The sequence below is a fragment of the Nannobrachium achirus genome (genome assembly GCF_963921795.1).
Source record: "Nannobrachium achirus genome assembly, chromosome: 5".
Classification (NCBI taxonomy): Eukaryota; Metazoa; Chordata; class Actinopteri; order Myctophiformes; family Myctophidae; genus Nannobrachium; species Nannobrachium achirus.
The window spans coordinates 52,109,755-52,131,667 of NC_137814.1; the positions used below are offsets into that span (position 1 = coordinate 52,109,755).

Below are 21,913 nucleotides of genomic sequence, written 5' to 3' on the forward strand. Positions count from 1 at the left end.
CCACCATTATTACTGGGGTTGGTGTGGGCCAGACAGTAGCCCCCCACGGGCCGCAAATGGCCCGCGGGCCGCCTATTGGGGAACCCTGGAATAGTGGCTTGCATAAGGAACTTGTCACAATGAAAGCAGACATTTTTGTTCCAAAAACTACAACTATTGTTTATTAGGCTATGTTGTTTTATATTTTATATTTATGGTACATAATATGCAAGTACAATAACAATACAAATTATAAATGTAGGTTTTATGATAAAGGTTGAACATTTTGAACCGTACCCCCTTAAACCACTCTCCTTTGAAGTGGGTTATGTTATGATTGAATCTCAGATTGAACCTCAGGTCACGCCATGTCTTGGCCATCTGGGCAGTGATGTATATCGGACCAGTTACCCATATATGGAGATTGGAGACCCCTGGTTCCCATATATGGAGATCCATGTTGTACTATGTGAGAGCCCAAACATGCCTACGCAGTTATTCTTCATGTGAAGGTCCTATGATGTCTATGACATCTGACTTCATACCCTTTTATGCCCATACATGGAGATCCCTGTCTGTAGAACCAGCCACACAGCATCTGTCTTGGCCATATGGATTCTGTTAGTGTGGTATGTGGCGATGTGGCCTCCATATATGTGCATTCCCATATGAAGACCTATATGGGCTTAATATTGATGACATATGGGCATAAAGGGATTCTGTAAGTGTGACATCACAGTGACGTCAGAGCATGTCAGAGCGACAAACCCATAAAACCACAGTGTCAGGGGTGACATAGATACATACATACATACAAACTGACAACCTGTGTTTGTTTACTTTACATACTAATCTGCGACCTATTATGCGGTAAATATGCAAGTACAATAACAATACAAATCATAAATAGATTTGAACCGTACCCCCTTAAACCACTCTCCTTTGAAGTGGGTTATGTTATGATTGAATCTATAACAAACATGCAGGTTCATTCTAGTGAAAGAGGAGTAATTGATCAGAGCTATAGAGTGTAAGCACAACTTCAACCAAAGTCAGGTTATTCACTACATCACAAAGCCAGCATGATAAATCATGTTTGCCCTTGAGTGGAGGTGAGCATTTGCGTTAGCAGTAAACATATAAATAATGCAAATATTTTCATAGTACTTGTATAGTAGTCAGCTAGTAAAACTTCTAAGACTGTTACTTCATTTAGCTTTATCCTTACTCATCATGTTAGGTGTTGTTTACTGCTAGCTGCTGATCATTGAAATAACATGTCCAACGTTATAGGTGAAACTGCTCAGTTATAGCTGCTAAATGCAGGTGAATGCATGATATCCCTGCGTCCGTGGATGCGTGTACTTATAAGCAAAAGACCATGTTAAAGAGATGTTATATCCAAATTGGCGACCTAGTGAATTCTGTGATGCATTGCTGTGCACAAAGGGTGGCAAGTCAGCCAAGAGTGAGAGTGTTGTGTTGTGTTGAACGACTGACAGTAGGGATGGGTCAATTTTAACACCCGCTGTAACCCCCCCCCCCCCCCCCGAGCATGTTGACGACGCATTCTGGTACACATAATGCCATGCGTTTTAATAATAATAATCATTATTATGCAAATTTGACACAAATATTGATGGTATACAAAATATGCCAATTTGAGCCTTAAATGTAAATGCCTTTTTTTAAATGCACGAATAGTGGCTTGGCATCCATGGCATTATGTTTAGGTAGGATTTAGCATCCTTGCTATGCCATACTAATGAAGGGGTAATACAACAGTGTCGTCGGAGTAACGGAATTTAACGGTTCACCGATCTCTGTGTAATAACCTAGTTATAAATGCGTGCGTTAGCCAACATTAGTTAGCATGCTGCTAACTAAAAAAACAACGGCTTCCCCTTGTCATGGCCAATCCAACCTACCTGGGCGTCTAACAGGGAAGCTCTGTGTCCCAAGCAACGCTGCTAAATGATGTTGGAAGCATTTTCGGTGTCGGCGTTGCGTTGGAATATCTCTGTCTGGCTGTCTGCTGTGCTGGCCTTTCCTTCACCACAGTCCAGCTGACAGCTGAGATGAAAGTCACACACACAACACTCACCAGAGACGATCCGCTCCAGCTTTTCACAATAAAAGCTCGTTATGATACCTTCAGTCCGCGAAGTCCATTATGATGAAAACATGAAATACAAATGGCGTCATTCTTTAGTGCTGGATTTGTGCATGTTCATGTTTTCATCATATAGGGTGCCAACTTCACGCACGGAGGTTGTTAACATGGCTTTTCCATAGTGGTCCCCTGATGAGATTAACATTTTTTTATTTTTTTTTGCAACATTGCAAAAAACTGTGCAACATTTTGTTCTCACTCAACAGTAAACAAACCAACATAAGGTTTAAGTGTATCTGCACATTTTCTAAAATAGACATTACCCGTTCAAAGATGTGTGCTCCAAAATATGTGCAGAGTGTGGGTTGTGGGGAAAGTTACTGTAACTGGTGCGTGTGTGAGAGCATCATAATGTAAGGAGCAGCTCATGGAGGAGTGTATATTTATTTACCCTGGAAGATGAGACACACATCAAACGCACCTGGTGAAAGCGTGTGAGTGTGAGAGAGAGAGAGAGAGAGAGAGAGAGAGAGAGAGAGCATTCCTGAGAGAATGCACATTCCTAACTGTGAGAGAGGGAGCTGTGTGTGTGTGTGTGTGGGGCTCCAGATCCCATGGCCTGGAGGAACAGACCGTAACCCTGGCAACAGACAGTAGAAAACGCTAATAAACAGCTTTAATTTAGGAGAAATGAAATTCGGGCTCCGTCACCGTTGGTATAATGCTAATGGCCAATACCATGTGAACTTTGGGATCAGTTGCTGAAGCGAGTGAATAGATAAACGTAGATTGATTGATTGATTGAAGAATTTATTAGAAGTTTGCAATAGAAAAAAGTACAGTTTCATGACAGTACAAATCACTGGTACAAGGTCAACTAAAAGGAGATCCTAGAAAGCCGAGGCTTATTTCCACAGGAACCACACTTTAAGTATCTCATATAACATTGAAAGACAGACGGATAGAACATAGTACTTTATCTAGGATAATATCAGGATAGATAAGCGTGAGCGTTAGAGCGTGAGTGAGTTGTTTGGAAAATTATATGTTTGATGACTCTAAATGTCTCTCTCTCTCTCTCTCTCTCTCTCCTCTCTATATAAAATAGAGAAGTTCCACAGACTCACCAGAAGTGAGTAGCCCTGCCCCTATCTAACTTAACCAAAGTGTTTGTGTGGTAGTTTCATCATTTCCTTTTCATAGAACCCATGTGTGTGTGGAGAGATGTGTAATGAAGATACATTGAGGTACATTGTGTTGCAGATTAAACGCACTTGTTCAGAGATTTATAGCTTCATAGACTTGTTTGACACCACTGTCATCAGTGTATGTTGGATTCATGTTAATGTCAGACATTTAACCACTTAAACACTCAATACTTAGTAAAACGTATTGTGTTATCTCTACACAACGGGTGCTGTGTAGATACGAGCCTAGCAGGGCCGGGGCCGGTTCTAGGATTCTGGTGGCCCTAGAAAGCTAGATTTCTTTTGGTGGCCCCCAAAACCAGGGGTGAAAGTGGCTTGGAGTTCTTGCCGGAACTCCTGGAGATGAAAATCAGGGACACCTTTTGGCCACGGCTGAATACAAATCATGAAATATGAAAATGAATGATAGTGATCCACAGATAAGCCCTAATCATTTTGATAGTTTAATCTGTTAAAAAGACTGTCAAAAGAACCTACAGTAGCAAGTTCGCACTTTTGAGTGTTACTTGCATAATATCCTATGTAAACCAAAGTGTTGCATAGCGAGTATAGCCTTCTGAAAATGTAATTTGATATTTTCGACTTATTCAATTGAGAAAGCAAAGCAACCTAACCTACAGACATTGTATTGAATGAGAGCAGGGTGGAGAGCAACTGTGGTTCAACAAGACCGTCATTGATTTTTTTTATTATGCATTGTAATTTTGTATTTACATGTTTTTATAGGATATTTGTATATCTTATATGGACCCAAGGAAGATTAGCTGTTGCTCCAACATCAGCTAATGGGGATCCATTAAATCCCCTACAATATGTGCACCTGCACCTGATGGAGGCAATGCATGCTACACAGGGACTAGGAAGCTGTGAAGGACACACTGCTCTACTTCACCATTCTGAGTCTTGATGGATTTTACATTGTCACACATTTTTAAGTTATGTATCTAGTCAGGAGTTTTTACTTCTCCAAATTAACTGCACAGAGCTGGCTGACAACTGCAATGATGATGTCTGGGTTGTGAGCTGCACAGAATGTTAAGGTTCTATGCAAGGCTACAATGCAAGCACCATTCACGTTTCTGTATGACAGAATGGAAAGCATTCTAAGAAATACGTATAGTATGGGGTCCCTGCTTCATCTCTCTATCAGCTAACCTGTTTGGTGCCAATCCCGAGTTTCCCGAGTTTGTATTGGTACCCCCCCTGTGCCAACCCAGAGTTTCCCGAGTTTGGGCCGTTTTTGAAGATTTTCTTTTCTTTTTTCTTTTTCAAAAATGTTTTTTGGACCTCAAAGAATGTATTAGGCATGATCGCAATCGCGAAATTGCATGTTTAACCCCCATACCAACCCCATCTTTCAAACATGGCAGCCATGTTACATAATGTAAAAACATAATGGCTGATAACTCATGAATGGATTTCCAAGTGGATTTTTTTGTTTGAAAGCTGTGAACAGCGTGCACACAAGTGGTGCATGATCTAGGCATGGGAGTGCATGATCCGTGCACAATGAATTGCATGGAAGTCTATGGAGACCATGGCATCGAGAGATTTAATTGATAACAACAAAAGTAATAGGTCCTTGGCCGTAAAAACGTTGAAGACCCCTTGATAGGTATTTTGTTATGGTTCATATCATCTTTTTATCAATACATATTGAGGACCACCGGACCCTAAGGCACAGCCCGTGACTGTGCCATGTCATGTACAGTACCCACAAGGTCTCTGTCTGATAGAACTGAGGCCTTATCAACTGCCTGGAGCCTGTACCTAAACAATGAGAATTGTTTTGGTTTATAAGGCTCAGCTTGGGACATCTGGTGTCATCCAGACACCAGCAAGGACATCTCTTCCCCCCAGTAACCTACTATATATGGACTCTTTGTCTTGTCATTCGTGGACAAGAAACATATCCTATGAACTGTTGAAACGTCATCTACTGACTGACCAAATGACCATACATAAACTCATGTCAAAACATAATTTGTCAGAGAGAGCACAAACCATTGATTATTCTGTTGTACCTTTGTCTTGAATACTCTCTCTCCATAGTAAAACATTCCATTCTCACTCTGATCACTCTCCTGTCTTATTTCTGTGTGATGGATTATTGTATCTCATAGGGGAATAAGAAGGTGTTGTTGTTTACAAATAATATATTTATCACCCCTTATCTACATAAAAGCAGAAATACCTCATCCAGGTGCACAAACCTATCCATACTGTATATCCAGGGCAGAAAACCTTTAGGGGAGTCAAACCTCCCAGCACAACCATGCTCTGATGTGGCCCCCCTAGTGGTTGTGGCCCTAGCGACCGCTTATATTGCTTATAGCAGAAACCGGCCCTGTGACCAGAGGAGAGGATGTGGTCACAGAGAACGCTGTAGACCATTTGATGAGAAATTACAGATGTGATGCCTGCCTTGCAAAGACAACTTAGACTCTCTGCAGCCACCATTTCTGCAATTCTCTGTAGAGATGGAGAAAAAAAGTTAAGTATTCAAAGGTACGCATCACAAAGTACGTTTTGTTTTCAGTATCAGTGCATTGAAAATAGGGAAAAACGAAGATCTACAAGCTCACAAGGAATCACAAGATCAGCTGTTTTTCGTATTTTTTTAAGGTGTATATATATATATGGTCATAAGTTGCAATTACAATTATATTGCATTATGAATTATAAATTCACTTGAAGGTTTACACTCTCTCCTGCAAACTTCGAAAGCCAATCATAGCCACTTGTCCCTCCTGGTATTGAAGAATCATTTGTGATCTCCCCCTTTATGTCACAGTGGAAAAGTACAGTTGATGACTGTACGTGTTGGTACATACAGTATGAAACTGCAGCTAACAGCTATGTTGGGTGTTGTCTAGATAAGCACGAGAGGAGAGGATGTGGTCACAGAGAACGCTGTAGATCATCCGTTGAGAAATGACAAATGTTGCAAAGAACACTTGCACTCACTGCAGACACCATCTCCAACTGCAGTATCCACTCAGTCTCCACTTCAACTTGGCAGATCTTCATCTGACAACCAAACAAAACAGGTAGGAATTTAATTACAATCGTCAAGGCTTAAACATATATTCAATGTAAGTTTATTTAGTATTTATTGAAAACTTTCACCCTCATTTGCAATGCTGTCAAGATTACACACACAAAAGAAATACAACAATACAACAATACTGTACATTCCACATTTCAACAATAAAACATATTGTATAAAACACAGAAACAAGATAAAACCATAACCAAAAATGTGTAAATTAAAAACAATTACATATTGAGGTAGGGAGATGTACAGTAAGTGTAAGTTATGACATTGTACATAGGAAATTGGGGTGTTAATTTGTAGCTCGAGTTGTAAGGTATCCCATGAAATAGGAGCATCAAAGCAGAAAGCAGATTTTCCAAGTTCAGACTGAACAGGTGTAACCTCGAGGTGGCCTTAAGCTGGCCTTACATTACAAGTTAATCGGGGCATTGAAATCTGTTAGCATCACACACTACAGTATAATCGTTTAAGATTCTCTTACCAGATAATCTAAACATGCACACATTACCCGATTAAAAAAAAAGGATTCTATCTAGATTGAGTCGGGCCCGAACACATCAATAATAAATTATAATGAATACATAATGTCAGCGGCGGCCGACTGCCCTTCTGAGCTGCGCCTTGCAACACACACACACACACACACACACACACACACACACAATCTTCCTCTTCCTCTTAAACACTTTTAACACACACACACACACACACACACGCACACACACACACACACACACACACACACACACACACACACACACACACACACACACATACACACACACACACACACACACGAATCCAAAATTCACAATTTGTTAAATGTAGACTATGGCTTTACTTTTTGTTCTTTTTAGCTTTCATTTAATGAGGCAAAGAACCAGGTACACTGACTTCGAGCTCTGAGGCACACAGTACAGAAACTGCCGGTTGAGACACAATGGGTAAGGAAAATCACTTTGTTAACACTTTCTTGGGTTTAACGCCCCATGTCTATAATGATTATAGCCACAACAGAACTATAATTACTTTCACCAGTCAGCAAACAATTATAGTTATAACCACTCCCAAATAGGCAAAACAATAATAACATATTATAACACATGTTATGGTGACTAAAGGTCTTTACACATTGAGGCAAATTTGCGAGGTGAATAATCCACTTTTATTTAAAACCTCATAAAGTCAATGCAAGTTTCCACAGAGCAAAAATGCGACCAACAGGTTTGCCAGGTAAATGAAAAACTACTTTTGTCCCTTGGGTTAGGGTTAGGGTTCTCCATACAGAACTTGCGCATTAGAGTGAGAGAGTGCGAGGAGAGTGAGAGAGAGGGAGGGGGAGTAGTGCAAGGGTAGGCTAAATGTCATTGAGACACAACGGAGAGAGAGCGAGAGCCCGCCCTACCTCTGATCTGCCCAAAATACTATGCCAGAGACTAGCCTCGTACCCGCCCTCTTCCGGAAACCATTTCATTTGTTTCTCGCAAGATCTTCTCGCAATCTTCTGGAAATCCTACTGGATTACGGAAGTTGGTCGTTTACTAGGCTAGCCAGAGTAGGCTATATAATGAACTAAATAAATCCTTGTGCAAGTCTGCTATTGAGCAGCCATTTCCAATTGGTGGGTCAGGCTGGCATAAAAAAAAGCATCCGCATAGCCGCGTCGTGCTAGATGTCTAGGCCTATAGGCAAACGCATAAAAATTAGCTGGTTGAATATCTAGCATTTTTAGTACAGTATACTGTACATGTATTATGCTGTAAACTGTTAATAATACTGTGTAATTGAAGTTATAAGCACATATTCACAATACGTTATAACAACACTAATAACATTACAAAGCATTTCATATTGACTTTAAGTTCAATTGTTGTAGTATTTATTATTTATAATGAGTGTTACAGTATGTGTAATATGTGCTATAATGCATTATACTGTTTCAAGGTAGGCCTAGCGTTAAGTAAATGACATTCCTGTAGAAACAAGTGGTTTTTCATGACTCTGAGGAAGATGCAGTAGCATTGAAACGTCAGTCACTTTATTTGTAGCAGCACCTTAATAAAAAAGGGCTTTAATTGCCCAAGCTGGGTGTCAATTCTATACAACTGCTCTTGTCGTCCTGCCCCTGTGACGCACCGGGCTTGCCTTGTTTGGCTGAGGCGCAACAGCTTCACTTTCCATGCAGCCAGAGCAACCAATGACCACCAGAATTATATTAAACTATGATCCTGGCCAAAAGAACACAGCAGGGCTGTCCGGCCTGATGGAGACAATTAACTAACAATACATTATGTGTGTGTGTTCATGTTTGCCATAGCTCTGCCTCTAATCTCTTACACCATGGAGTCCCCAGCAGCCAGTGAGGTTGATATGGCCAGTTATCAGTCTAAAGGTGCACCTCTTAGCTTCAGTAAAGAAGATGGGCCATCAGACACAAAGTAAGATCTCTCTTCTCCCATTTCTTCTTGTTATTAATACAGCACCCTTTAGGCAGATCTGCAATATAACTCTAACTATAAATTGACTATTATAATTACGATACCATTTTTGTTAATTCAGCTGCCACACACACACACACACACACACACACACACACACACACACACACACACACACACACACACACACACACACACACATCGTTCAAAGAAGTTTAATTTGGCTGGGTGGTTTGTATATATATTACCCCTACTTCCTGTTTACAGGGTCTGTAAGATAAATTTGCAGGGTTCCTATACATTTAAACATTTTGCAGATTTGCAATTTTTCAGAATTCTCTATTGATTCTTCAGACCATATTTGACATACAATTATAAATAGCTACATGTAGATGCTTATTATGTAAATTGTTTTAAAATCCAACTGTGCTGTATGTTACATTCTGACAAGGTATAGCCTATTATGTTGCAAAATAATTGCAATATTGTACAATAGGCTCATACTAATCAATTAAGCACTGCTTTACAAATTAGAACTTCATTGTATGGCTATTTTTTGAAGAAAATGTGAACATTTCCAGGAGTGTCTTGTTTTGCACAAAATGCCTCAAATCATGAATGCAGTGTCTGATGGATGTAAAACTTTCCAGACTCATTCCCACTAGATCGAGGAACAATGCCATCCTCTTCCATTGTCCTGTTATAGTGGCACAAGGAGGATATTACTCCCACAGAATTTGTCCAAACATTACGCAAAACATGTACTCATTATCTCTACTACAGTCATGTGATCAAGACCAATCCTTCCGATTGTTCATATTCCATCATGATTCGCTAAAGTTTGCTGGAGCGGCCCGTTTTGAACAAAATGCCTCAAATCATGAACCGAAACTTCACATTGGCCTGTTATAGTGCCACCAGGAAGCTGATACAAATCGGTACATGCTATTTCTATACTCATGACATTAAGATAGACCAGATTTTTCATATTTCCTCCTGATTGGCTAAGATTGGCTTGTACTACTGTACCTGGCCTGCTCCGAGGAGCACATTTCTTTATACAATATTATAATAAAATTATAAGGCATTGGGATGCTTATTATAGACATGCATTATTTATTAAATAAAAAAGTGGCTAAAAATGACTAAATGTTATAATACAAATTGTGTTCACAGGGACAAAGGCCTGGTGGAAAAACTAAAAAACTTCGGATTTAAAATTGTAACGGATGCTTTTAAAAAGACCTTATATCATATACAACTACAGAAAAGATTTCTGGATGGTGAGAAAGAAGGGGATTCTAAAATCAGGAGGTTCGCCATTGGAAAAAGAGATCCCCAGAAGCCCAATAAAACTATCCTACTGGTCGGAGAGACCGGAACAGGAAAGTCTACTTTCATTGATGCCATGGGGACCCACTTAATGGGCACAACATATGAAGACAAAGCATGGTGTAAGATTATAGATGAGGAGCCAAAAATGGCTGAAGAGAGAAAAGCAGAAAGCCAAACTAAAACCGTCACAGTTTATGACATCTTTGGACTTCATGATGAAAGCTTCCCCTACTCTCTGACCATCATCGACACACCTGGGTTTGGAGACACAAGAGATGACTGTGAAGACGAAAAAATCATGTCAATGTTACATGGTTTGTTGATACTTCCAGATGGAGTCAAACAAGTGGATGCTGTGTGCTTGGTGCTGAAAGAAGGTACAAATCGTCTCAGTGACAGACAGAGGTACGTCTTTAATGACGTTGTGTCTCTTTTGGGGAAAGACTTGGAGAAAAACCTTGTCGCTCTGATCACACATTCTAGTGGAATAACTCCCACAAATGACCTCGACGCTCTTGAAGAGGCTGGTATCAAGCTTGCAAAAGATGAAAACAATGAACCTTACTATTTCTTAATCAACAACTGCCATAGTAACGACAACAGCAAGACTGCAGTCAATAAACGTAAAATAAAACAGCAAAAGGCTAGGGAAACTGCTTGGGAAACATCCAAGGATGGAATGGAGGAATTATTGGCCTTCCTTAAAACAGTGACTCCTCAAGATTTGACGCAGACAGCGGAAGTTTTGAGAAAGCAAATCCAGATTGAGGCATGCTGCAGCAATTTGATGGAACGGATTGAGTACATAGAGATGAAACGAAAGGAAATCCAACAAAAAAAAGAGGCAGTAGAGAAATTAGAGAATGAAGCTGATAGTTTAGCAACGCCTATCACAGTTGACGAACCCTACAAAGCTCTAGAAAAGATTAGTGGCTGGTGGGACAACAAGGCCACCCGTTGTACAACATGTCAGGAAAACTGTCATTACCCAGGGTGCATATGGGCCTGGGGGCCTTCCCAGTGTGAGGTCATAAAAGGTGGAAAGTGTATTTCATGTACTGGTAAGTGTGATTACTCCAGCCATGTCAAAGATAAGATGAAATATGTTAATAAGACAAAGAAGGTTACCAAGACGGTAGATTACAAGAAGAAGTGTGAAATCGGTGAGAAGAAGACAAAAAAGGAAGTGGAATTGGCAAAGCTTGAGACAGATCTGGAGAGTAATACAAAAATGAAAGAAGACCTGGTTGAGGAAATCTACCAGTGCTTTGTCCAGCTGGATCAGATCACACTGATGCGTGTCTCAGTCTATACCTACAGCCATCTGGAATATGTGATCAAGAAACTCGATGAGACAAGCGACAATGATAGGCTTTGTAAAATGATTCTCCTGAAGAAAAGCCTTAGCACAACCATAGGACAACCAGCTATTGATTACGGCATGCCACATCTGAAGAAACAAAGCAAAGCAGCTGCCACACCTCAACAGAAAGATGGTGACATGTGAACAAAATAGCCATATAAACTAACAGTTGATACAAATCCCTTACCACATACATACATACTATTATGTAGCACAGTCATTTCAATTTAAGACTTCATGTGTGACAAAGTAATTCTGATATGTAAATAATGAAATCAAACAAAAACAAAACAGTAACCCATGAAGGTTACTGTAAGCATAGACATTTAAGAGCATAGACATTTATGTTTATCAATGGATGGATTTGACACATATCAATAGAAACATGGACAAACTGGGTGATGTCAACATTGACTCAATTGACTCCAAAACCACCACTGAACTCCTGGACATACAGAACCTATTCAGCATCATCCAATATGTAGATTTCCTCACCCATAGAAAGGATACACCCTGACCCTGATTATCTACACCTGTGGATTCACCATCATCAATCTCCCTATAGCTCTGAGTCTGCACTCACCATCTCTGATCATCTGGCCTTCATATGGACGTTGATATCCGCACCACCTCACCAGAAGCGCTACCTAACATTACTGTGTCCACTCTCTCCTTCTTACACCCCCCCCCCCCCTGAACTGGTCAACAACTGTACCAAAGCACTCACCTCCTGTCTTAATCAGCTCACTCCCAGAAAACACTGACAGAGTCCAACACTTCAAATCCAAGGCTGCCAGCTAAAATGCGCGCCTTGCTTGGCAAAATAAAGGAGAGACATATAAACTACACCAGTAGCAATACAAAGAACGCCTCCACAGCACTCGCACTATGTCTCTCTGTCATCCAGTATGGCAGCAACATTAATCCTAAATGACTTTTCTCTATCATCCTTTCATTCATTTATTCCTGGATCGACCAATAGAACAGCGACCTTCATGGCATCAGCATAAAGTCCTCAATAAGCGCCATTATCTCATTATGTTCAAAACTCAGTTGCTCACCTGGTCACCATTAAAAGATCTACAGTACAAGGCACTCACCATTTCTGATCATCTGGTCCTCACTGTGGACATTGATATCCCCACCTCCTCACCAGAAGCGCTGTATATAACATTATTGAAAATGTATCCACACCTCCTCTCTCCTTACTTGACTACACCATCTCTGACCTCACCCACCTTCAGAATGCTGCCCCCATTTGATCTCACTCCCATACAATAGTAGTATCTCTCTTCTCTTGACTTACACTAACTCTGCCCCCCCCCCCCCCCCCGGTATAAGAAGAAGAAAACTGTCTTACTCAGAGGAATGCAAACTACACCAGCAGCAATACAAAGACCCCCACTACTCCTCCGTCATCCAGTATGACAGCAATAATCCTAAATCACTTCTCTCTACCATACCATCCCCATCTGAACCTCCTTCACCACCATCAAATCATTGTTATACAAATAACTGAATCAAAATGTACACAATACGAACATCTCCAATCTCTTCTTCCTCTCGAAAATCCTGGAACAAACGTTTTTTTTGCAACGCAGATGAACTCTTAACTCCACCGCTCCACCCATCACTGCAGCCCCACATTCCACCTTCACCATCTGCCTGCCTCACAGATGCAAAAGAACTTTCTCAAACTCAGAAAGTTCACTACTTCACCTGCTCCACCCAGGAATTATCATTCAGCGATATTGTCACAGTTTTTCAGTTGCTTGATTCAGTATTTAGATATTTCATATTAATTTGATCAGACACGCCCCCTTCCTATACAAACCCATGGTAACTTCAAACTCCATTTTAACCATGATAGATTCAATGAAGATTCTGATAATTATTTTTCATTCATTTATTATTAATATTTTCATTTTCCCCAAAATAGATTAAAAAGAAATGAAAAAGGGTATCGAGAAAACACGGCCTGCTCACATATTAAAATAAATATCAATATCTAAATACTGAATCAAGCAACTCAAAAACTGTCCCGGGTGTTCCCAAAAGCCTGATTAGATGTTAAAATGACCAAAAAAGTGAAATATCCCTTTAAGACAGAATTTGTTTTCATAGCATTTATTTTGTACATAACATATATATATATTTTTCCTATTCCTATTGTAAAGCGAGTTTGGTTACTTAGAAAAGTGCTATATAATTTCAGTTTCAATTGGAGCATTTACTACAGTACTCTTACATGACAAAATCTAAATAACCTTTTAAATGTTTTGTCTATTGTTTTAATGTTTGCGTTGACTTACTGATTTTATTGTAATCACATGAACATAAGGAAATATATTAATCTTAAATCTTGCATTTTATTATTTGTTGATGCTTTTTTATTATATAAAGATGTGCTACATTATAAATGTATATACATATGTTTATTGATCCTATCAGTTTGTGAAAAAGTGAAAATACACATTTTTGCTATAAGCTGTTCATTTGATGTTTATTTAGCTAGTTAATAAACAAATGTTTTAAACAATGTCTTAAGTACACACATTATTTATGTTTACCGGGTAATCAGCATTTTGTAATAAGATCCTCTGAATAGTTTTCCAGAGCATGATCCTTCCTCCCTAAAATGCCTGCAATTATAGTGTTTATTGTATTACTTGACCTTAAAGCTGGTTGCACGCTGCTGTGTATTTTCGTTGCGAAATGCATTTTTCAGGGCAAGGAGAGAGAGAGATAGAGAGAGCAAGGGACCCAGTGGCCAAAAATAAACACAAAACGTGCCGCAGTGTGCAAACGTGATTGACATAGCGTGAGGTTGATTTCTTTATTAACGTGCTCCGAAATTCACGCCAAAATAACGCAGGAGTGTGCAACAACCTTAATAGGCTACTTAAATTCAAAGACTGGGGGATTCTTTTAAAACTCCACTATATCTGGGTATTCTTTTTCTGTAATCTTTATATTATGGGTAAATATATGTTTATGTAATTTATTTATACTTTTATGGTGAATGAAAATTACACTTGCTTCTACTCTGCTGTCATTGGTCATGACAATTTGCTAACTTTTCTCTGCTTCTCCCAAACCTCTTATTTGGGCATATATTTACAGACTAATAAATGGACCTGCAGCATGGTAATAGCTGAATTTCCAAACACAATGTAAAGTAAGCAGCATGAGTACATGAAACTGTGTAGACATCACATACAGTAGCAGAGTTTGCTCCATTGCTAATCTGCTCTGCTTCCTTGACATCACTATAAATCTCACCCTAAAATAACCTACCTCCTCCACTATCAACCTCCTCACTGAGGACAGGGATGAGTTTTTCTTTAGAGGTATACGAAAATGAAATGATAGAAATGGAATTCAGTGTTTTGCTAACTAGAATTTGTGATAATGATGGTACAACGCACACTGCCATAAGATCCACGCAGCTCTCTTTTGCTAATATTAAATAGGATGCTGTGCCATGACGAGCTAGTGAGAAGACCAGATTGAGGGATGTCTAACTTTAGCTGGTTCTAGCTAACTAGCTTGCAAAGCAACCATATGCCTATATTTCTTAAATTCAAATTGTGTGTATGACTATTAACATTTTATTTTGTTTATCAAATATTATTCAAATATTATAAAAACATATGTTGCTGCATATACTGTACATGTACTGTACTACACTAAAAAGTGTTCCCGGCCTGAAATTAAGTGGTAACCTCCAGCTCCTCCAGCAGTGATGCTTGGAAAATAATTGAGTCCTATGCCTTCCAGATATTTGACCAAACAGACCATACATTTAAGTATGGGAAGTAAAGAGTTAAAGTAAAAGTGCACAATAAACTAGAATACAGCTACTGGATCAGCAACTGGATCCCTAAATGTGCATACCTGGCCAGGGGCACAAAGGTCAGACATACAGTATAATGTGTTCTGCCTGATCCACATAGAGAGATACAGTACACTATAATGTAACTAGAAACTACCTCTGGGCCCGGAGCAATAAGAGGCCCAAACTGTTAAACTGTAGAACACAATTCATTCATAGAAAATGAGTCAACAAAAATAGAAAGTGAATGATTAGACGTCCATCTCCATAGGAAACATTGCAGTTTATACCTGCTACGAGGCGTCGTGAGCTTGTAGAATGTCGTCAAAGACGTTTGGTGTAGATGAAAAAAGAGCAGACCAAGTGCATAGCCAATAATGGTCAACTTAACCCATTTAGGCCTAAGTCCGATTTGAATAAAGCCTTAATAAAGACCTAAGTCCGATTTGAAAATGTCCCGCTGTTTTTCTGGAAAACGTATTACTCAGCCTCTGTAGCAGTTTAGAAACTAAATTCCAAAACTATTTGATAGCTTACACCTTTGGCTTTCATACTGTACATACTGTAATACACAAAAAAGTGTTCCCGGCCTGAAGGAGTAATACATTTTACTGTGTACCCGAACAAAGTATGGAGTGTTAAGTGGTTAAATGTCAAAATATACTTAAAATGAATCCATCAAAGTCATAAAATATAATATGTAAACAAACAAACAAATAAAATGACAGTTTACACAACACTGATAGTGGTGTCAAACAAGTCTATGAAGCTATCTGTGAAATCTATGAACATGTTTATACAGTGTATTGTGGGGGATCCCTGCTTCATCTCTTTCTCAGCAAAGGCGTCCTTGGCCTGAAAAACGTTGGACACATGGTCTAACTCTAAAACATTGCCTCTGCTCTCTAAAGCAGGGCCGGCGAGCTCTGGACTACTTGTCCTTTCTGGTTGTGAAAGGCCCCTGGTCAACTGGTTGTTGATGGCACATGGTAGGTCACACATTCTCAACATAGAACCAAATTCTCCTGTAGTATGATAGAACTGTTGTATAGAGACATCTAGTGGTGACATTGTATTATGACACATGGGGACTGCATGAATATTTGTATGAGGAGTTGCTACTAAATAAACCACGTTCACTGTCTCATACATTTTGTAGCCTACTGCCTAATTTCACCACTAGATGTGTATATTCTGATATTTTTATCATTTTTTTCCAAGCAAAGTCCAAGATTTGTGGTGACACATTAATGTAATCATTTATTTACTTGAGCCCAGATAAGCAAACCACAAATAATACACTATGTTGGCTACACAGTGACAGTTATGACGTGCGAAGCGGCACGTTTTGAACTTTTGTGTGACGCTGTTGTAGTATGATCAAGTAGGGCGTTAAGTTACAAAAAAAAAACAATAAGTTAGAATATGGAGTAGATAGGTTTCTGACCTACAGCAACAATGTTCTTGCACAACATTATGCTAGAACACTAGAACAGTGAAAGTAGTTGATCTTCAAGCCCACAATGTTGAGCTTATTAATATGCAAACGCGTTAAAACAAATCTATTCACACACAAGGAGTGCAATGCTGATCCAAGCAAGAACGCAGGCGTTGTGTCGCTACCCGTCTGAAAAGACTACAGTATACTGTATGTATGATGTTCTTAACTGTCTATATTACTATTTATTATTGTGTTTTTATTTGGTTGTTTGTGTTTTCTAGATTTCTAGATAATGCAGTAATATGCAAGATACATAGTGTACATTGTGTGTATGCATTAGTCAGACAGACTACTAGAGACTAGTTAGGCTGTGATGTCACACTAACAGAATCCCTTTTATGCCCATATATGGAGTTCCCTGATGTCATCAATATTAAGGCCATATCTAACAGGACTTCATATGGGAAAGTCCCATGATGACCCCTGGTACCCATATATGGAGATCCATGTACTGTATATGGAGATATGCTGTGAGAGCCCAAACATGCTTACTCAGTTATTCGTTATGTGAAAGTCCTATGACGTCTATGACATCTGACGACATACCCTTTTATGCCCATACGTGGAGATCCCTGTCTGTAGAACCAGCCACACAGATATGGATTATCTTGGCCATCTGTCTTGGCCATATATGGATTCTTTTAGTGTGGTATGTGGCTAATGTGACCTCCATACTGTATATGGGTAACTGGTCCGATATACATCACTGGCCAGATGGCCAAGAATTGGCGTCTTACTAGTGATATATTGTCTCTGTTGGATGGAAACCTCAATTGTCCAGAATGTGGCAGATCGATAAGCTTTCGAGCTTGCAGATTTGCCACTTTTAATGCTTTTGTGTGACACTGTAGTATGATCAAGTACAGTGTAAATTTACGAGAAAGAAAAACTAAAAGTTAAAATATGCAGATAAGAGGTTTCTGGCTGACAGCAATGATATGGTTGGGTGTGTAAATACTGTGATGATGGTTCTTACATTGAACAGCAGAGCAGGAATGGGTGTGTAACGTTCCACATGGATTAGACTCAGGCTGGGAGCTGGGAGCTGGCCTTCTCTGGCTCCAACGAAAAACAGTCTGGGGGCACAATGTGGTTCAAACAATCAAGGATGGATTTTAGGAAGAATCAATGATCATCAGTTCATTGTCACCACTTCAGCGCTATATACAGTACTTTTCGACCATTTGAAAATAGCTGATCTACAAGCTCACAGTGAGCTTGTAAATCTGTTATTTTCAAAGCATTTTTATCCACAGTTTCCAACGTCCCATCGTGCATTGCGCAGAAGGTGTGCGGCAGTTCCGGCGTTGCAGCCGAGCGTGATCTACAAGCTCGCAATCGTTGCAACTGCCACGCAACGTGAGCTTGTACGTATGCCAGCTGTTCTCCGGATGTGTTCCACACATAATTCTGCAGTAAATTCCCGCAGAAACAGGTGGATACATTTGGAAACTTGTGAAATGGGACATTCTACTGAATGAATATGTTTACTTTAAGTATATTTTTATGTGAAAACCGGTAGTTTTTGTACTTTTACTCAAGTACATTTTGAATACCGGACTTTTATTTGAGAGTATTTCTACATTGTGGTATTGCTGCTTTTACTTAAGGACAAAATGTGAGTACTTTTTTTATACCACTGCATAGTGATTGTAATGTGTGTGTACCTTGAGGCAGCGATGATGGAAGCATTGAGTCCACCCATAGCAGGACATGGCTACTGATACAGGAATGATCCACTTGAATGGACCCAGCACAGCATTCCCAAACGTCTGAGGAGTCAGGAGCACAACACCACTCATTAAGAACTCATTGATCTGTGCTAGGACTGCAACAGATACTCCAACTAATTGTTTTAATTAATTATAAGAAATAATTGTTTAGAACTTTAGATATTATAAATACAATACAAGTCTCCCGATTTTCTTCAGAATATGTATGACATATTGGGGCACTACTCTAGTACACCGTCACTGTACATTCTATTGGTTACCAAATAGGGCTGAAGTGGTTAATGTATGTTTTGTAATAACAATCCAAGTTGTGGCAACTGAGAAAATAATATTTTGTATTACCTATAACATTAAGTAATAATAAAAATAAAAGTAAACAGTGTGTAGGGGGAGTGACAGGCTTAATGGTTCAACCTGAACGGGATTGAACCGGGTTCAATGTCATTCATTTGAGCCCATGTGGTTTGTGTCCTTAAACTAACCACTGCGGGTTAGGGTTAGGGTTAACCATCGGCTCAGACCAGGAGACCGCTTCTAATCTTTCAAGCAACGTGTAGCAGTAGCAAGAAGACACCCTTGGTTAATTAAAGAAAGAAAGCGACACGTTGCTGCTGTTTGTCTGGACTCTTCACCTGTGACCAATCCAGTGTAGTTCAACAACCCTGCATGTCCAGAGTTTGAACTCCCACTGGCATAATAGGACCCAGGATCACTGAATCACTCAAGCCTCTCCACCACGGCAAGGTCACAGCAAGAGGAGAGGAAGTGGCCCTTAAAAGGGCCTTTGGTTTAAGAGGACCTACTTTTTTTCAGATTTTTTTTTTAATTTTGTTATCTCCATGTTGAGAGAAGCCAATGACAACAAAGGTTGTCACACAAGATGCTTGATGTTCCGTCGCTTGCACAATGTACACTGATACATGTGGCTGTGACCTGTGAACTTAAACTTTTCAGTCAGCAGCGCAGATGCTCAGCGCAAATTCCATCAATTCCTCTTTGATATGATCGAACTGGGAACAGGTCTGCGCCCACTCGGACATGTTGTACGTCATTTCATCATCATCTCGTGGACAGGTGCTCATATCCGTGGGCTCGTTTTCATCTGAACAGCCAGGAAAGGCGCTCCAATCCGTTGGTGCGACTTCATCATCATTATCTTGGGGAAAGGCGCTCACATCCGTGGGTGTGACTTTATCATCATCATCATCTCGTGGACAGGTGGTCACATCCGCGGGCTCGATTTCATCTGGACAGCCAGGACAGGCGCTCCAATCCGTTGGTGCGACTTCATCATCATCATCATCAACATCATCTCGTGGACAGGCGTTCACATCCGTGGGCATGTCTTCATCATCATTATCTCGTGGACAGGCGCTCACATCCGTGGGCAGGTCTTCATCATCATTATCTCGTGGACAGCCACGTCTTCGCCGTGGGGGTCGCAGTTGAGTGTTGAGGCATGACTGAATCAGGGCTTTGCCCGCCTCACCAGAGATCACAGGCTGGAACTTGTCAGAGGCAAACTCGTAGACGAATCCCGTTTCGCTGGCCACCAGCAAGAGGACCTGGGTTCCCGTCAGCATGGAGAGCTCCTTGACCTTTTTCATCATATTGATCCTACGCTTGCAGAAGGTCTGGCGTCGCCTCACCGTGTCCTTGATGAATTCAATGTCTATCTTCACACGGCCACGTGACTTCTTCTCCTTGGGTTTTTGCAGTGGGACAGTCTTTTTCTGCCCTGCCTCACGCTTCTTCACCCCTCCTCTCATCCTCCTCTTGCTGCTGCCGTCTCCAGGTGAACCCATGGAGTCATATTCATCTGCTGTACAGGTGGATTTGTTGTCTGATTCGCTGCATGAAGGACTATCTCTGAGTCGGGACATCTTGACTGTGTTCATAAGAAACGCACAAAGCCACACCAATGTGACACAAGTGATCACTGTTACCTGTGTGGCTGTGATCTCCTTTTATAGGGCCGAATTCTGCCACGTCACAATCTGTGACAAGTTCTGATTGTTGATGATGACCATACATGGTGTTTGGTTACACGCGTAGCCATAGCAACCGTAGTAACGCGCAGCGCGACGCAACGAAACAGCAGTTTCCGAGTCCAAAACGAATGTAAACAAACTACATGTGAGGTGGCAGCTGCGAATGCGATCCCAACATAGGCCTACACGGATACACCACTAGTAGTTACAAATGACAAATGTCAACAACTTGGCTACTCATCATTACTCAATAGAAGGTGAAAAAATTGATTACATTCTGAAATTACCAATTTACCTGTATTTATCCCACGATGCAATGCGGTTGCTATGACAACAACAACTTACACAAACCTCTGGCGTAACGTGTTGTTTTAAAGACGTCTAGAATGTAGCTATGTGTTGAATTAAACTGACATGTCCAGTTTACCGTTTGCCTGGCTCCAGCCAATAGACCCGCCCACTCTCTGAGTGGACTGCTTCAAGTCAAGCTCCAGCGCAGAGTCTAAAATCAGGCTAGTTTACTGTACTGCTGTACACTGTGGTGTGTGTAATAACTCTGTTTTGCCACAAGATGGGGCACTTACCTAAGGTTCCGTGTTGTTTGTGTGACCTAAAACTTTAAATGTTTTCATTTTTTTATTTATATTTTACGATTTTTTTAGAGAAAAATAGGGGGGTTAATACATGTAACCTGATTTCTTCAGGAAAGACTCTTGAACAAGGCTATCTTGTTACCAACTGCATGAATGTAATTATACCAATCCTGTAGTTTTGAAAGTGTCTTTGAGTCTTTGTGCTAGCATGCAAGGTCAAATGATGAACTGCTGAATTTTATTCAACAGCATAGAAGCTAGGATTGTGCTAGCATGCAAGGTCATGCAAGGTCATGTTCTTTTGTTTCTTTATTCATGCTTACTTGGTATTTTATTTAGTTTGGCCTTTAATTGTTGCACGTTTAATGCTTTGTAATTCATGAAACGAATTATGATAATCATGGATCACATTTAGTCATTTAAAATTCAATAAAAGAATGTAATGAATTGTATCCTGTCAAAAACAGAACATTAAAGTTTAAATTGCTTTGAGCCCTTTTCACTTTTTGTCTTCTTTAGCAGAATGTCCCATTTCACAAGTTATCATGTCTATAGAAATATTCATTCAATATTTATGAAGGTCACACTCTCAATGTCACTATTCCACCACGTGTGACTCTGCACCCTGTGTCCTAAACACAAATGAATTGCACTGGCTTTGCATAAGGCCAAGCAAGTTGATTTTTATTACAAGCTTATTTGCATACAGTAAGTGTGATCCTTCACATATTCTTGAGACAACAAGGGTTCATATTTTAGATTGCAA

General features: G+C 40.1%; 3 protein-coding genes across 4 annotated transcripts in view; 1 reads left to right on the forward strand and 2 right to left on the reverse strand.

The window, feature by feature from the left end:
- LOC308285622 (WD repeat-containing protein 37) overlaps nucleotides 1-2,046 on the reverse strand; it is a 30,570-nt gene extending 28,524 nt beyond the window's left edge. For both annotated transcript variants that reach the window (XM_080726438.1, XM_080726437.1), the window contains exon 1: nucleotides 1,908-2,046. The gene's annotated coding sequence lies outside the window, so the exon portion shown is untranslated. The remainder of the gene's footprint in view (nucleotides 1-1,907) is intronic.
- Nucleotides 1,950-20,947, reverse strand: LOC308286101 (uncharacterized protein; the record flags this gene model as incomplete). The annotated part of the gene is made up of 6 exons (XM_080727058.1): nucleotides 20,850-20,947; nucleotides 18,498-18,602; nucleotides 17,807-17,906; nucleotides 6,268-6,330; nucleotides 5,630-5,772; nucleotides 1,950-2,052 (listed from the first exon to the last, which is right to left on the reverse strand). The coding sequence occupies exons 2-6, from the start codon at nucleotides 18,533-18,535 to the stop codon at nucleotides 1,950-1,952; spliced, it is 447 nt and encodes a 148-aa protein (XP_080583184.1). The 5' UTR covers nucleotides 18,536-18,602; nucleotides 20,850-20,947.
- LOC308286102 (uncharacterized protein) lies at nucleotides 10,277-11,678 on the forward strand (the record flags this gene model as incomplete). The annotated part of the gene is made up of 1 exon (XM_080727059.1): nucleotides 10,277-11,678. One exon carries the CDS (start codon nucleotides 10,277-10,279, stop codon nucleotides 11,636-11,638), a length of 1,362 nt encoding a protein of 453 aa, XP_080583185.1. The 3' UTR covers nucleotides 11,639-11,678.
- Nucleotides 20,948-21,913: the final 966 nt, after the last annotated feature.